The 16,864-nt window shown below is 39.7% G+C and overlaps 1 protein-coding gene across 5 annotated transcripts in view; it reads right to left on the bottom strand.

The window, feature by feature from the left end:
- Window positions 1-16,262, bottom strand: part of UBN2 (ubinuclein 2) — an 89,459-nt gene extending 73,197 nt beyond the window's left edge. For 3 of the 5 annotated variants that reach the window (XM_070617887.1, XM_070617883.1, XM_070617885.1), the window contains exons 1-2: window positions 12,425-16,262; window positions 7,157-7,249 (exon numbers count right to left, since the gene is read on the bottom strand). In XM_070617887.1, coding sequence (XP_070473988.1) covers window positions 7,157-7,249; window positions 12,425-12,901 — 570 coding nt within the window. In that variant the 5' untranslated portion in view covers window positions 12,902-16,262. The remainder of the gene's footprint in view (window positions 1-7,156; window positions 7,250-12,424) is intronic. The other 2 variants (XM_070617884.1, XM_070617886.1) reach the window with 1 other exon arrangement.
- Window positions 16,263-16,864: the final 602 nt, after the last annotated feature.

The following is a 16,864-nucleotide window of genomic DNA, read 5'->3' as shown; positions in this document are numbered from 1 at the left end:
AAGATGTTCTTAAGAAGGACCCCCTATTGCCTCCAGGTAATAAGAAACCTAACTAATAGCTACCATCATTAATCACCTATGGAAGACAGAGGACGCATGACACTGATTGCTAAGACTCCAGTCTTATAATTGAGAAGAAAGTATCCCGTGGTCACATAGCTTCCCTATTTGTCCCAGCCCTGTCACAACCTTCTTTCTCCACCTCTGCTGATTTCCTTAACCTACCAATAGAAAAGAGTAGAGATTTAAGTCAGCAGAAGGACAGTGAAGAACTGACTTAGCATAGAAACAGTATACATACATTTCTATAATCACCACTTACGGAGATAGAACTTCCCTCCCAAGTACCCTAAAACTGCTGATTCTCAACTGTTCCTAAGAAATTTAAGGAAGTTGAAGAGAACTTATGTAGCTCAAAGAGGCCAAGGAATCAAAAGTGCATGTCACGGCAAGCGATTACAAGTGGTTTAACCGAAATAAAGAAACTATTAGTTGAGTTGAGAATTCTTCCTTGCTTTTTAAGAATCCCCCTCACCTCTACTTGTTTTAAAAGGCTATTATTTTATGTTTTGATTGTACATGTAGTGTTACACAATTGTTGGTCTAAAGAACCTAAATACACTGGCATTTGCGCTTTGTAAGCAGAATTTATTTTGTGGTGGTGTTAATAAGTTTGCCCAAACTGCTTTACCCAAAGCCTTACCAAGTTGATCCTTAGGGACCAGAACTAATAGAAAGCGAAAACAAACAGGGAAACCAGCCGAGGAAGTTCCCAAGGAAGTTCTAACCCCTCAGCAAGTGTGGATGATCATCTGACAACGCGAGTAAGTAAAAGAATTCTTAAAACTCCCAGAAAGAGAGCATAAATGCTTTCTAACATCCACTTGGATCAGCCTCATATTCGATCATACTTTCCAAATAATCCATAATTATTTTAAATATAAAAATATACTTCCTTTCCACTCAATTGAGTAGTCCTTACTGTGAAGAAGTCACTCTTTGGGAATTATACAGTTATTCCAAGATATTGCCATTCTTTCCCTTATACCATCAAATCTACCCTTACCTTCCCTTTTAAAATAAATACAAAGCCACCAGGGCTCTGAGAGTCCAAAATCACATAGAATAAAGCATCAAAGGTGGTATTCAAAGTTTACATGGTATAGTAAGCAGATTTTAAAGTTGTATTGTGACTTCACAAATGCTAATAGATGCCCTGGCAGAATACACATCTTCCTATTCAGAGTCACTCAGATCCAAACAGCGTTAACTGAGCCCCGGCTAGGGTACCAGGTACTATGCTAAGTGCTTTCATTTAGGTTACTGAATTTATAGCGAGTTCTAGTATAGCATGATCTTTCAAGATGGCTGGGGTAACAGAATGAGAAAAATCACTAGAAGAAATCTTCCCACCACCACAGGTTATCTTTTGCCTTAGAAGGGTTAGAGATCAAGTCCATACTCATCAAACCAAATCTCCTCTGCTCTACAGTATACGTGGCTTCAGCAAAAGCATACACAACCTCGAAACCATCTAAAAACTGAGTTGGAAACTAGGATATTTAGCCTAAACATTTGGAGTCTTAAAAGTGGGAATGAGGAAAGGCACAGGGGCCTCTTTATTTATTTTTTTATTTTGGGGGGGCAAGGAAGACTGTCCCTGAGCTAACATCTGTTGCCAATCTTCCTCTTTTTGCTTGAGGAAGATTGTCACTAAGCTAACATCTGTGCAAAACCTCCTCTATTTTGTATGTGGGACACCGCCACAGCATGGTTTGATGAGCAGTGTGGAGGTCTGAGCCCAGGATCCGAACCTGTGAACACTGGGCCGCCAAAGAGGAGCACACAGATTTAACGACTAAAGCACCAGGCAGGGCCCACAGGGGCCTCTTTAACTGTATCCTGCTTCCCTCCTATAGTAACCAACACAACAAATCTGGAGCTCATACAGCAGTATAAATGTTAAAACTTGGACTTAACTAGTTATGTACAAATCTTATTTAATATATTTAGGGTATTACTAAATATTACTAAATTGTTCTAGATAAAAATAAGTACTGAATAGTTATATTGCCCTTTTCCCCAAAAAGCATTTAGCAATTGATGTTGAATGTGCACTGTCACATTACCTGAAGAGCAACAGAACAGGAACTAGGACATAGGCAATAAAAATAGGACAGAACAGGGGAAAAACACAAACAAACCATTCAATACAGGCTGCTCCTTTTACAATTTTATACTCCCTATAATTTCTGTTATCACTGTTTTTCAGCTACCAAAACTGTCTCAATCTTTCTTCCCTGAGCAACTGCTACAAGAGGAAGGACACATCCTATACTCCATGGTTATCCTTCCCTTCTCCCTCAAGTGGCAGCCTGCTCCACTTGCCGAAACTCCTCTCCAGCACACCCAACAGCTACACATACTAAAAACCACAAAAAGCCATCAACTTGCCTCTCAGGCCTTCCAACAAACCACAGGATTTATCACTAACATCACTCACAAGCCCAGTCACATCTCAATGCATTTTATTTTTCCCCATAACTGGAAACCCCCAACTGAGTTTAACTTGCTCAGTTCTCTGAAACTTCCTACAAACATATTCTCCGCCACAATGGAAATGGCATGTCCTTCCACATGTACCACCAACCACTCTGCTCGCAGAAGAGAAAGGGCAGAATGTGAAAGCAGATGGACTAGTGAGTTAAATATATTGGGGGGAAAAAACCAACAGCGAAGCAAGTACATTAAGGACTCAAACTAGGGCCTGAGAGCTGAATTTGGCCCACAGATGTATTTTGTTTAGCCTACTAGGCATTTTAATTAGAAGCCAACATTTGGAAGTAAGAGATGTTAGAGGAAAATCCAGATTTTGGCCCTTTTTTGAGAAATGGGAAGATGTGGCAACCCTAAGCCCAAGTTCCTGCAAAGTAACAAAGGGCTGGAGCTGAGCAGCAGCTGGCCCCTCTAGATAGGGCATGTGCTGTCCTCTCTTTGGGACAATTCCCTACATTTATTGTCCTTTTGGCCTGCTTCACTAACTAATCAGCAGGGTCTTGGGGACATGTGAATTTGCTACTCCTGAACTATAGGATACTAAAGTAACTATAGGACAGTAAACTATAGGTCAATAAAGATCTTAGTTTGTCATTTAAGAGTGATCTTTCATAAGACCCTATCATGGGACAAAATATCTTCTCCCAGGCCACTTTTGGTCTGATGACTTCCAAATACTTAACTGTGGTCTTTAAGAAGGCCACGATAGTTAAGAAGAATGTGTAAAAAGTGATTGGAGAACCAGAGATAAAGGCCATTTGGAATAGAATGCCTGAACTAAAATATCAAAATCAGTAGGGTAGTCAATTAATAGAGTTTACAATCCCCCAGATGTTTATGTCAAAAAGAATCTGACATGTACAGAATAAGACAGAGCATTTCTCCACAAGAGTAATAGGTTTAAGTGACTAAACAGTACTCAAATTTAGATAGTACTTTAAATATTTCAAACACTAACAATCTATTTTTTCATCTGATGATGACAAAACTCCTTTGCTATAACGTTGGCTAGGCAGATCTTACTTTCCCCTCATAGATACCAAAGGATAAAAAAGCCAGAGCCTTCACTAAGGTCATCCAGATAGTTAATATGGCAAAGACAGGATCACAATTCAGTTGTGTTAGCTCATAGTCCTGTGCTCCTTCCATTAGAATACATTGCTGCTACTGCCTCTCATCCACCACTCTCCTACAAAGGGTAGAAAAGCTATTCCGGGGACTACAGAGAAATTTGCTTCCACAGGAGACTGGAAGTGTCCATTCAAAGACTATGCACCAAAGTCTCCAAAATTCCTTCCGATTTCAGGACTGGAATCAGCCCTTCTACACACTTTCAAATCCCCAAAGGAAAGTCACTCCTTTCTATAGGCGCTGCATTTGTGTGTCATACATATGTCTTATCTTCTCGATTATTTTGAAAGTTTCTCCAGGCGAGGGCAACTATCATGCTCCTTTGTATACTCAATATAAATGCTCAAATACTTTATTATTTATACACAACATTTAACAAGTAAGTGCATCTCTCAGTCCAAGAAACAAAGGGCTAGAAGTAACCTTAAGCTATTTTCAGAAATAAATAATGACAAGGACATCTAAATTATAATATTAAGGAAACAAAAGAAGAAAAGGTAGCTAGGGATGCAAGTTTTATTTGTTTTATAAGCCTCAAACAATGAAGTCCTCTTTTTGTCATCTGCAAAAAAAAAATTAGAAAAAGGGAATCTAACTTTGGTGGGTTAATATTTTGCAAGACTTTACACACAGTATTTAAAAGATTTTCTTCTACTTAAAATAGAAATATATATATTCTACGTATAAATATAAACATACATATAGACATCTGAATTTGTACCCCTGAAGACCAATAAAGATCTTTGTTATTTAAGAATGATCTTTTGTGACAGCCTAGAACCTAGAGCTGGATGAGGTATCCTCTCCCAGGTCACTTGTAGCCTAATGAGTTTCTTAAAAGGCTCCAAATAATTCATTATAAAATATATGTGTGTGTGTGTGTGTAATACTCATAGATATAAAACTCATGGCAAGCTTTTAGGTTTATGCACATAAAGCCTTCATGAGGTAGGACATTTTAAATCTCTACTTAGAATACAAATAAGAGAGTGAGTAGCCAAAATAAAAATCTAGAGAAGAAATACAGTTCATTAATTTGGATTATAACAAGAGTAACATTTTATCTGTGCTCAATGACAGTGCCTGGATATATCCCAGTTATCTGAAACTCAATTTTATACATCAACCAACGTCTTCAGAACACTGGCTTTTCTATGCTAAGTACTATCCAAAGTTCCCCAATAAGATTCAATGTAACTCTGAGGTAATACATCATATTACTCGTAAGATCATATGGATAGGGGCCAGCCCCGTGGTCGAGTGGTTAAGTTCGTGCGCTCCGTTTCGGCAGCCCAGGGTTTCGCCAGTTTGGATCCTGCGCGTGTACATGGCACCACTCATCAAGCCATGCTGAGGCGGCATCCCACATGCCACAACTAGAAGGACCCACAACTAAAAATACACAACTATGTACCAGTGGGCTTTGGGGAGAAAAAGGAGAAATAAAATCTTTAAAAAAAACAAAAACATCATGTGGATATATGATCATTATATAATCATATAGGATCATACGGATAAAGGATCATTACTTATAGGATCATATACTAGGACCCTTCCTACCTGCAAAGGGCAATTCTAATCCTTGGTTTTATAACTCATGGCAAAATAGGTACTCTAAAATAGTGTTTGAGGGAGTGAAAACTGGTAATTTAGAAACTGGTAATTCAATAATAATATACCAAAACTATAAATGCATAAATCTTTTGACCTAAAAATTCCACTCCTAGGAATTTGCCCTACAGATAAACTTGACAATATGTGAAATGCCATGTTACTAATAATTTACTGGAGCACTATTTACAAGAGCAAATTTTTGGAAACAACCTAAATCATTTGGGGATTGGTTAAATAAATAGTGATATTCCATACAATGGAATAACATGCAGCCTTGAAAAAAGAGAGAGAAAGCTCTCTTTGTCCAGATACGCAAAAATCTCCAAGATAAAGTAAATGAAAAAAGCAAAAACCAGAACTGTGTACTCTGTAATGTGTAAAAAGAGGTGTGGGGCAGGGGGAGGAATACATGTACATACAGAGATAACCACAAAATATCTCTGGAAGGACCCCCAAGAACATTACTTGCCTCTAGGAAGTGAGATTAGGTGAGCAGACAACAGAATGAAGGGAAGATTTTTCACTCTATACTTTTTATTATTTTTGAATTTTGAACCATAGAAATGTACTGCTGGTTAAAACATTAAATTGAACAAATATATTAACTTGTATAAAAAGTATAGACAGTAATTCAGGATGTACAATCTGAGAACATGGTATTGTAATTAAACACTACAAATTAGTCTAAGTAACAACTTTTACCATTACTTCCATCAAAACCCACACCAGTCCATCTCGAAATTTATTATTATACAGTCACAGAACACAGAGCAAGAAGGGGCTTCAAAAAACCTAAACCTCTCAATTTATAGAGAAGAAAACTGTGGCCCAGAGAGGTTAAATAACTTCCCCACAGGACATGAATAGTAGGTGGTAAAACGTGGCCTAGAACCTGACCCAGACTCCAATCTCTTCACCTACATTTCCCCCACTCTCAAACAGTTTCTGCACTATCACAAGGAGCCAACCAATGTCAACCAAGATCGTAGTTGCATTTTGAGGGTAACATGAATGACAGGGCTAGTATGAGCTGCCATCCCATCTCTGTGAGATACATTCAATGCTCACAGGGGAACCAGAAAGGGTAAGGTCTTCCTTCTCATGGATTAAGTTTTAACAAAGTGCCAAAGAGTCGCTAAAGCTATAGGATAAACATGGGGTGAGGAGTGAATCTTCCTTCAAACCCCAATTACACTAGAAATTTTGAGAAAAATGTTAAGCAACTTCACAATCAGATAATTAAATTTATTTTTATATTAAACTCCAATCTATTGTGACACAAAATATAAAACGTACACGAATTTTTCAGGTAAACAAGACACTTTCAAAGAAATTTCATGCTGCTTCTGATTGATTCTGATCCTGGGGCCTAGAAATACACACATTCATTCCCAAACTCTTAAGTGGCAGGAAGCCTTGAGAACTACGACACCACAGGAGTTAAAGTAGCATTCTCCATGGCAGTAGAAAGGGCAAAGATTTAGAGCTGGACAGACCCGGACACACAGCCTAGTTCCTCCCACTGTGTGATCTTAGATCAGTTACTTAACTTTGAGGTCAGAGCCGCAGTTTCTTCATCTGTAAAATGCAGTCAATATTACTCACCTTGTAGTTTCGTTCTAACAGTTGGAGACACTCTGTGTTAAGCAAACTGCCTGGACTCCAAAAGGAGTACAATAAATGATGGCTATCACAAACCTATCAGAATCTTTGACTGTCTAACAATTCATTAGGATTCAATTTGTGAGAACAAGATAAGACGGGCAATGGATATTATAAGCCCTCCCAACCAGTCACAGAAAGAGAGTAGGCCAAAAGGATAAAATTACCTAAGTGAAGAGTTTATTATACTTACATATTTCATTTCAAACTTCTTAGCCAACATTTCCACTTCTTGCCTCTCTTGATGCTCATCATTAAATGGGTCTTCTACATGAATGGGCTTCTTCTGATTCAAAGTGATTGGGAAACGAAACAGAAGTATTAGTATTACTTTACCCAGAGTTAAATATATCCTTAAGAATCAGTTTTCCCAAATATCAACAAATAAGTTAGAAGCATTAAAAGTAACTAGAAAAAATGTTGGTTTGTAGCAAAAATACTTGCAGTTTTAACAGACTCTTACACATTCTAAAGTTGTTTTTGGTGGTTGAGAACTCAATTCAGATTGTCTCCACCTACAAAATGATCATACAGTCACCTCATCCAAAATAACAAGGCCCCAAAACACCCCAAGAAAATTAGGTAGAAAGAGAAATTCTAGCTATAACTCTAGTTTGAGATCTTCCCAACAAAGATTAACTGCTTTGGTCACAGCAAATGCATGTAGAACGATCTGTAGGTTTTTAATTTGGAGTCAACGTTCAGTCGTCTGCCCTGAGTTATCACCAGAGTACCCGGAGCTGCTACAGCTTTCTCTGAGGCCTGGTATCAACAACTTCTGCATCACCTGCACCCTGTCAATGGACATCCATTCAGGGAATACACACTACCTTTAAACAAAGCTAGAAAAGTGCAACAGCTGCAAATAGATTACATTACCAGAGCTTCATCCAGTAGGGGAGAGTGAAAGTTTACTGTATGTTAAAAAAAAAAAAAAAAACACAGCTAGGATCCCACATTTACCATCTACTTACCAAAACAAACCAAAAGAAACCCAAATCCTTTACTCAAGCTTACTATTTTAGCAAACGCATTTCATACATATGGTTTTTCAATGTACAAAACAAGGAGCTCTGTATGAATACGAGTTCTATTTTTTTCTAATTACAGACAAGTGACTAGAAAGTTAATTTTAAAAAAAAGGAAGGCTAGATGTTTTTACTAAACATCTTCAAGTAATTAAAAATGAAAGTATACTACAGCTGAAATAGTGGATACAGATTTGGCTGACCCTGAAGGGCAAGAAAAAATAGAGAAGGGGCAAAGATATGCACACTTTGGAACTGAGACACTTCATCCTGGATACAAAGGCTGAGATAAGATCAATCTAAAAGACATGACAGAAAAATATAGACAGAATGAATGCAAAACAATTCATCACATCTATGGCATTAGAATAAAGGGAAACTCCTTAAAGCTTAAGGGAATTAATTTTAGAATCAATTTTTTAAATTATTAAATTTATTGTAACAAGCAATAAATTTATAGATCTTTTATCCTGACAGGAGTTATCAATAAAAATTAAAAGTAGCTAGAAAGAAATGCTGTTTGTAGCGAAAATACTTGCAGTTTGTAGCAAAAATACTGAAAAGAAATAAACTAGCAGGAAAACACTAATAATTAAATAAAAAATACTAGGTATGTTCAGGGTATACAGCCTTAACTTAAGGCTAAAGTTAAGGACAGTGAGCAAGTGACACGCCTCGCCATTATAAACTGCTCCTTCATGTCACTGTGAAGTCCAAATACCAGGTCTTTTTACTAGTCTAATCTCTTTTATATGTGCAAATATAAATGCATGGACACATATTTTTAGTAAGAATCATCTTATATGCCACTCTAAAATATTTTACGCAGACTTTATAGAGGTATCAAAAGTAAATGTCTTGTTTACTCAACACTCTGTAACAATACATTTAAGGAAACTGACTCACTTTTCTTTCACAGCTAAAAAATAACCTTCTACCCCAATCAAGGTTCTAAGTAAGCTTTCTCTACGTTTTCCAGGTGAAAAAAAGATCTGAAAATTAGTAAATATCAAAATAACCAATTATCCACACATAAAGCTGACCTAATAATTTTGTCCTTTGAGGCTGACTCGTTGACACCATTTTCAGATCTTTCACATATCTTATCCAAAACATGCAATTTGACAAGCAATGGAATACCACAGAATTCTGTAACAGTATAATCATATTAACACTATAATCATTTATTTTTCTTTTTAGAGTAAAAGTTCAATCAATCATGTTCACAAATGGATGTTTCAGTTAACCAATTTTCTGATTTACTAAGAATTAAAAAAGAATTTCTTGCATATCAATTACCGCTAAAACTTATTTCTAAATTGTACTATTTCCCTTTAGCCAGAAGTGATGAACAAATTAGCAGGATATACATGATTGCAACACCTTAGTCAGCATCCTGAACCAGCCTCTCAGAGGCAACAAGGTTAAGGGTTTAGCTACCCTGTCCTGACAACCTGTTGTTTTTTTCTGTTTTTTGAGGAAGACTAACCTTGAGCTAACATCTGCTAATCCTCCTCTTTTTGCTGGGGAAGACTGGCCCTGAGCTAACATCTGTGCACATCTTCCTCCACTTTATAGGTGGGACGCCTGCCACAGCATGGCTGCGAAGCGGTGCCTTGTTCCCACCCGGGATTCGAACCGGTGAACCCCCGGCCGCCGAAGCAGAACGTGTGAACTTAACCACTGCACCACGGGGCCGGCCCCTGTCCTGACAACCTGGAAGAGGGTTTTGATTTTCAAATTTTGCCAACATATGCTCATTTAATTGTGCTTCTTCTCATTAATAAAAATAAAATGTAGAAAAAACTTTCCATTTGGTTAATTGGGGTTTTACTGTTCATTTAGTATTTATTGGGGGGGATGATTTAAATGCACCCCAATACAGATGATATTTACATGTAACAGATTTTTTTATACCTTCACCCATCAACTTAACAGTATGAAGCTAAAATCTTATTCAGTGATAAATGGCTATTTCAAAATTTTAGAACCTTTTTTTCTTTTAATTTTACCAGATCTCTTTTTCTCCCTTTTCTACTCATACCCTACTACACGGTATGTTGTTCAATTACATTAATTCAAAATTAAAACTATTTTGAAAATATTACAACATCCCTCAAAATAATTAGACTCCCTCTGAGGGGAAGAAAAACCAAATTTGGGAATCGCCATGTCCCAGATCAGTTCTAACAGCCACATTTTGCTTTTTGATGTTCTCTCTTCCTAGGATTTCCTTTCATGGATCTATAACTACTTTATTTAGAAAGGTGTTTTCTACACTTTCTTATGTAATAAACATGTTCATTGGGAGTAATCATAGGAAAATCTGGCAAATCTTTGTTGTAAACATGCATTGTAATAAACAATGGATTTTTTTCGGTGGGAAACGACAAATGATATACAGCTGAAAATACAATGAGAAAATTGGACTAATTAACCCCTAAATTGGTAATATAAACACAAAAACTAAACAGAATTATTCATCTTTCTCCTACTTCATCAAATTAGCAGTTCTGATATTATCAAGTTAACAAGATAAGGTGTCAAAATTAACCTTTTTATAATTATCAGATATATTTCTACTATTAATTTATCAATGCATGAATATTACAGCATAAAGAGTCTTAATAAAGGTCTTTGTATTTCTACCATGATTCTAATTTTAGTTTATTTTGGCAGGATCCTCTAAATATAAACTATATAACTGTAAGAAATTTTGTTTCACTAAGAACTGGTACTAGTATGGAAAGAAGTTCTATTAAAAACACATATAACCACTCTGCGCCTCCTCACTCATAAAGCGGGGATGATGGCTCCTGCCTCATGGAGTTCTGCTGGACTAAACTCAGTAAGTCATGTACAAACTCAGAAGTGTGTCTAGTACATAGTAAGAACTCAGTAAATGTTAGCTATTAAGTATTTTTACCCAAATATGATGCTTTTTATCTGAAATTTATGAAATAAATTAGGGAGTAAAACTGCAAACCTACTTAGATTAGAAGATCAAATACAATTTATTTGAAAAACGCTCCAATCCAATATTTTCGAAGTTCTTTCAGGGAAAAAAAAATGACATCCCATTTATAAATAGTAGGGGCACTGAAGTGAGTCTACAGGGCCAAACACTACGTGGAAATGACCAAAATGAACTGTTAAGGGTAGAGATCTTAAATGATCCCTTCACAGTACATTTTGGTTGCAAACATTTAGTAATGATCTGACAAATATAACCATATTTGTAAATAATGATCACAAGATTAGTTGGCCATAAAATAAACAAAATCTAGCGACATCGTTTAATACATTTTTAAACTAGAGTCATTCATTTCAACCGTAGAGATAGTTGAGGATGAAAACAAAACAAGCGCCTTCTAAAGTCCATTACACTGTGCCAAAGCAAAACCTGAGCATAACCTCTAAACAAGAGAGAAATTGTTTCCTTAATACTGTTACTCTATCATTTCCCTTTTCAGTTTACTTCTGAAGATCACCAACCCACAACAATAAAAATTACAATTGCCAACAAACCTCTCTCCTATCTCCATTGTTCACTAGTTCCATCAAAGGCATACCTACATATTTTCAATAAAGTTTCTAAAAATTCAAAGCTAAGATCTTTTTCATTATTCTCCAAAAATGACAATAGCCAAGTGCAAAATCCTCCAACTCGGACCTATAAACTAATGATACGCACTCAAGAATATGATGGTAGGCGCCAAATATAACAGGAGAGATACCTTCTCATTCAATTACAATATAAACAAACTCCAGAGAAAACAAAGCTAAAAGGTTCACCAATACCAACACGAGAGAGAAAAATAACAGATAACCCACTTCTCCTTCATTCCTAAAGTAGAATTCTTAGTCCGAAAAATTTCAGATTACTTTTAAATCCCCTTCGATTAAGAAAAATACCCGGCGCTCGCAAGCACATCTCAGCAGCCACAATGCCAAGCAACACAGTGATGAAGATGAGGATGATACTGGAGAGGTTACACAATCTCTCTGCTTCAGATTGGGGGGCGTGTCCCCCAAGGTTTTCTCTTCCTTTCTACCGGAACGACAGCAGGAGCTCCACAAGGAAAACTCAACCACGCAACTTGCAGGGCCCCCAGATGTGGTGTGGGGAACAGAGAAAAGGAGGAAAATCTGAGGTTTCGAAAGGTACACAGGAAAATCGGCTCGGAGCTGCGTTTGGAGCTGGCGCACGAGGGAGGCTGGTGGAGCAGGGTGGGAGCCTCGGCCAACCCTTGGGGGCAGAGGAAAGCAGCACCAACCACCCGTCCACCCGCTCGGCCCCTGCCCCGTCCAGCCCACCCTCTCCGGCGACCCGAGACGCGCAAGGTGGGCGTCGCAAAGTGCAAACCACGGGGGAAGGCCGTCGGGTCCTGAGGCTCCCCGGCTCTAGGGGATGAGGAAGGAATCTTCTGTACCCGTTGTTCTCCGCACAGCAGCAGCTCCGGGTAACTGAACTCCACGCAGCTCTCGTCGGTGGGATCCTTGAGCACCAGCTCCAGGCGCACCGTCTCCCTCGGCGGCCTCGGCTGCGGCTCGGCCCGGGAAGCCGACTCCCGCGGTGGGGGCGGCTGCAAGTGCAGCTGCGGGAGCGGGAGCGGCGGCGGCGGCGGCTCGGGCCGCGGGGGCTCGCGCTGCAGCGACATGGGCGGCTCGGCGCGGCTGACCTCGCGCTGGGGGAGCGGCTTCTCCCGCGGCGGGGGCTGCGCGTCCGACCGCGGGGCAGCCTCCCGTGGGGCCGGCTGCTCCGCCCGGGCCGGCTCGCGGTACGGCTGCGGCTCCAGCCGGGGGGGCTCGCGAGGGTACTCGGGCTCGCGTTCGGCCGCCGGGTACTCGGCCTCGCGCCGCCTCACCGGTGACAGGCTAATAAACGCTACTCGGCGCGGCTCCGCCATCCCCACTGTTCTGGCCCTCTGCCTTCGCTCGAGCCGGCGCTCGCTTCTACGCCGAGTTGTTTGCCTGCCCGCCCTTCCTTCTGCTCTCCGTCGCTTTTCTTCCCTCCACCACCCTCAGCCGTCTCCGCCGACGCCACCGTGAGTGCCGACCGTGCCCCCTGCCCCGCCACTACGTTCTGATGGGCTCCACCGCCATCGCCAGGGTCGCCGCAGCCGCCATGTTGGATCCCCCACATAAATAGAAGCAGGCCGCTGAGCGGGCGCATGCGCAGACAGGAGACGCTCGCGTCCACCGTCGTGGCTGTGGCTCAGTTTTCCTCTTTTCCTCCCAACCGTCTGGAGTCCGGGCAGGTCACCGGAAGTGACGTCAAGGCAGAACCGGTTTCCTTGGAAACGGAGACGCCATCTGCGCCCTTCCAAAAGGGAGGGGTCTGGGGTTTCCCGAGAAGCTTACTATTCGCACCCGGAAACCAGAGCCGCGCATGGGTCTCCTTCAAGGGCGGGCGTCGGGATGTGCCCGGGACTGACCTAGTCATGGCGCCGGGTCCCGCCTGGCACGTGCCTCCGGCTTTCGGCCCTGAAGAGTTGGGGTTGTCAGCTGGTTATTCAAGGCAGATACCGTGAAAGGGTAGATGGCCGCGCGGCCCGCCGCCGTGCCTGCCGGCCCGGCGCCCACAGCCCGAAGTGTCGGGGGAAGAAAGGAAATGGCTAACTCCAGCCGGACTCGCCCCCGGCTTCCCTCCGCGGAGCGCAACACTGACTCCCACAGGCCTCCCTTTCCTCGACCGACTCCTGTTGCTCTCGCCCTGCCACGTCGTAAAATGCTCAGTAACGTCTGCAGTTGGGAAATTGAACAAGCAAATGAGCAGTTCTGGGCTCGTTCAGAAAACCTTAGCTGTTGAAATCAGTCACAGACAACTTCTCAACAGGGTTTGGTAGTATTTCAGGGGATGCATTGTCTGAAAGTTGAGTGCTAAATGACGCACATGGGATGGGGGAAGAGCGTTGATTGAGACAGCATTGTAGGTACACCTTGATAAACTAATTGCAATTCCTTTTAAAAGGATGAGAATTACTGTCCATTTTAATCTGTTCAATGGAAAGCAATTTTGAGGGCTTGGCCTCTACATCCTGAAGGGAATCCGCACCTTCTGTTGATTCCATTAACCGGATTAACAGTGTTAACACCCATTGATGACTCCTTGAGTCAGTGTGACGTCAGACAAATTCCGAGTAGGTTCAGTTTTTTGCTCTTATTACTTTCCCTATTTGTATAAAGGTGGTGGTGGAATCGATGGTTCTAGAGGTCTCTCCGAGCTCTAAATTGCTATTATTTTTCCTTAGCATTCTGTTTTACCTCCATTATCTTCTTTCCCATTGCTCCTAGTCTGATTCCGCGTTAGGATCTCATTTCTGTATTGTTTTAATAGCACGTAAGTGACCTTTCTCCTGGCAGTCTCTATTCCTGCCAGTCTTGCAATGGGGCTGTATTAATGCTTCTGAAAGACTGGTTTTTATTATATCATTCTCTGTCCTAGCAGCACCTTACCTACAAAGTAAATTCTATACCTTACTTTTACTCATATTCAGTATCCTCCACAGCTTAGTTCAAACAGCAGATTGGTGGTCTAGGCCAAATCGTTTTGCAGGTGTGTTACCCGTCTAACGTTATCTTCTGCTAACTTCTAAGGCATTGAGTGTTTTTCCAACTTTTTGAACCACAATACACAGTAAGAAATAGATTTGACATTGTAACCCATTATACACAAATATATATATTTGAAATACAAGCTTCACAATACTTATTGTGTGGAATAAAGAACAAAGTTCATATAAACATATTTTAGAATACAATGTAGAAACAAATCTTAACATAAAGAGCACAGAAGCAAATTAGTAAAGATTTTATTTAGTGCCATGGAGGTCCTTGCCTGTTGATAGGTTTATTCCAGACCAGAATGCGTGAGGGCAATGCTGCATGCACATCTGGTCGACTATTGAGCCTGATCTTTTCCTTTATTCTTAAAAGGATCAAAATTAAAAATCCTAGTTCACATATAAGGGCGTTGTGAATAGTGATAATGGGAATCCACTTTCTTCTTAGCAATAAATTCTTCTGTAATCTTAATCCAACATGATGATAAATTTCATGTATGGCAATCATTTGTCTGTGTAAATGAAGTACCAAGCCACAGTAATTTATTCTCTTCATAGAACATCAAGTTGAATCCAATTATTTAAGGTTTTGAAAAGCAAATGAATCTTATATACAATTGTTTTTATTTAATATTCCAAATTACCTTCTGTTTTTAGTAGTTTTTAACAATATTTTTGTATCTCAACTATGTTTCCTGATCATATTTGTTGTTCCATCACTTGCAATTCTGTTATAAATTAGATAGTTTAATTTTTATTGACCTAAATGCTATTTTCTAATTCTGAAAATATTTTTCTCTATACAGACAATAACTCCTCTATAAAATTGTTTTGTTACATATCTGGCATAAAAGTGTTATGCAACTTGTAGTGTTAGTACTCTTATCAAGTTGGACTATAACTGCATAATATCATTGATTCTTCTAAACGTCCCGTGGTAATTGAGTTAATATTGTGCTATTGCTAAGAAGGATAGCTTTTAATTTATCAGCTGCTTTTCCACCAAAAACATATGCACCATATTCATAAATATTGGATGAAGAAGTTTTTTGGCACTTAATATGACCCATTTCTCTTTTGCCACAACTAATTACAAAGATGGTCTTTCTCATTCATATTTGTGGAACAACTGAGAAACTGTGCCAATAACTTTATACCTTTCTCCTTAAGAACATATTTTATGGGCTTATTGACAAGTTGATCATGCTGTATTTTCAAATGTCCTTTTAATTTTGAACGTACTGAGGTTTCATTTGCAGGAAATGCACTGTATTTTTTTTTCTTTCTTTTTTTTTTTTTGAGGAAAATTAGCTCTGAGCTAATACTGCCAGTCCTCCTCTTTTTTTGCTGAGGAAGACTGGCCCTGAGCTAACATCGTGCCCATCTTCCTCTACTTTGTATGTGGGACACCTACCACAGCATGGCGTGCCAAGCAGTGCCACATCCACACCCGGGATCTGAACCAGCAAACCCCGGGCCGCCGAGAATCAGAACATGCAAACTTAACCAGTGCACCACCGGGCTGGCCCCAGGAGGAAATGCATTGTATTTTTATTCTTAGAATGAGATGTAAAGTCAATGTTTTCTGATTAAACATTTTTCTCAGTATTTTCACTATTTATGCTTCCACATCCAACGCTAAACTTGAACATGCACCTGTATTTTTCAATATATTTTTTCTTCTAATAATAAAGCAACTTCTTTGAAACAATTTATACTAATTTGACTAATAAATTATAGTACACACACATACACAACACACTTGATGACACACCCTTTCTCAAAAACATACTTAAAGTTCCTCATCAGAATTCAATCGAAAATTCTGGGTTTTCTATCAGCAAATAAAATTCTCTTGTACTTTGCTTCATAAATCACAGGTAGTTGTGGTAATACAAAATCAGACTGTACAATGTTATCTGTGCAACAGATTAACCTGGAATTCCAATGAGACACCAGTGCGTGTATCACCCCTCCCTCCCCGACTCTTGCCTTGGATAAGGATTAGTGTGGTGCCCTCTGATATCTTTTATTAAGTCAAATTCTGTTGTAGTCTATTTCATTTGTTTAAAATGCTGCTTGTGACCCTCAAAATTGATTTCACAATCCTCTAAGTGGCTATGATCACCAATTTGAAATGAACAGCCACCTTAGCAGTTAGAAACTGAATAGATGAGGAAAAATTAATTTTGTTACTTTGCGGACTTTTTAGGGGTAGAGCGTGTCTACCTATGTATTCACTGCGAATTTGGAAAATCATGAGTACTGTTACTGAGTAGTGAGGGCCTTTGAGAAGGCTGGGAAGAG

Source organism: Equus przewalskii, chromosome 4, assembly GCF_037783145.1.
Source record: "Equus przewalskii isolate Varuska chromosome 4, EquPr2, whole genome shotgun sequence".
Taxonomy (NCBI): Eukaryota; Metazoa; Chordata; class Mammalia; order Perissodactyla; family Equidae; genus Equus; species Equus przewalskii.
Note: the sequence above shows the minus strand (reverse complement) of the source record. Positions and strands in the feature narration are given on the sequence as shown.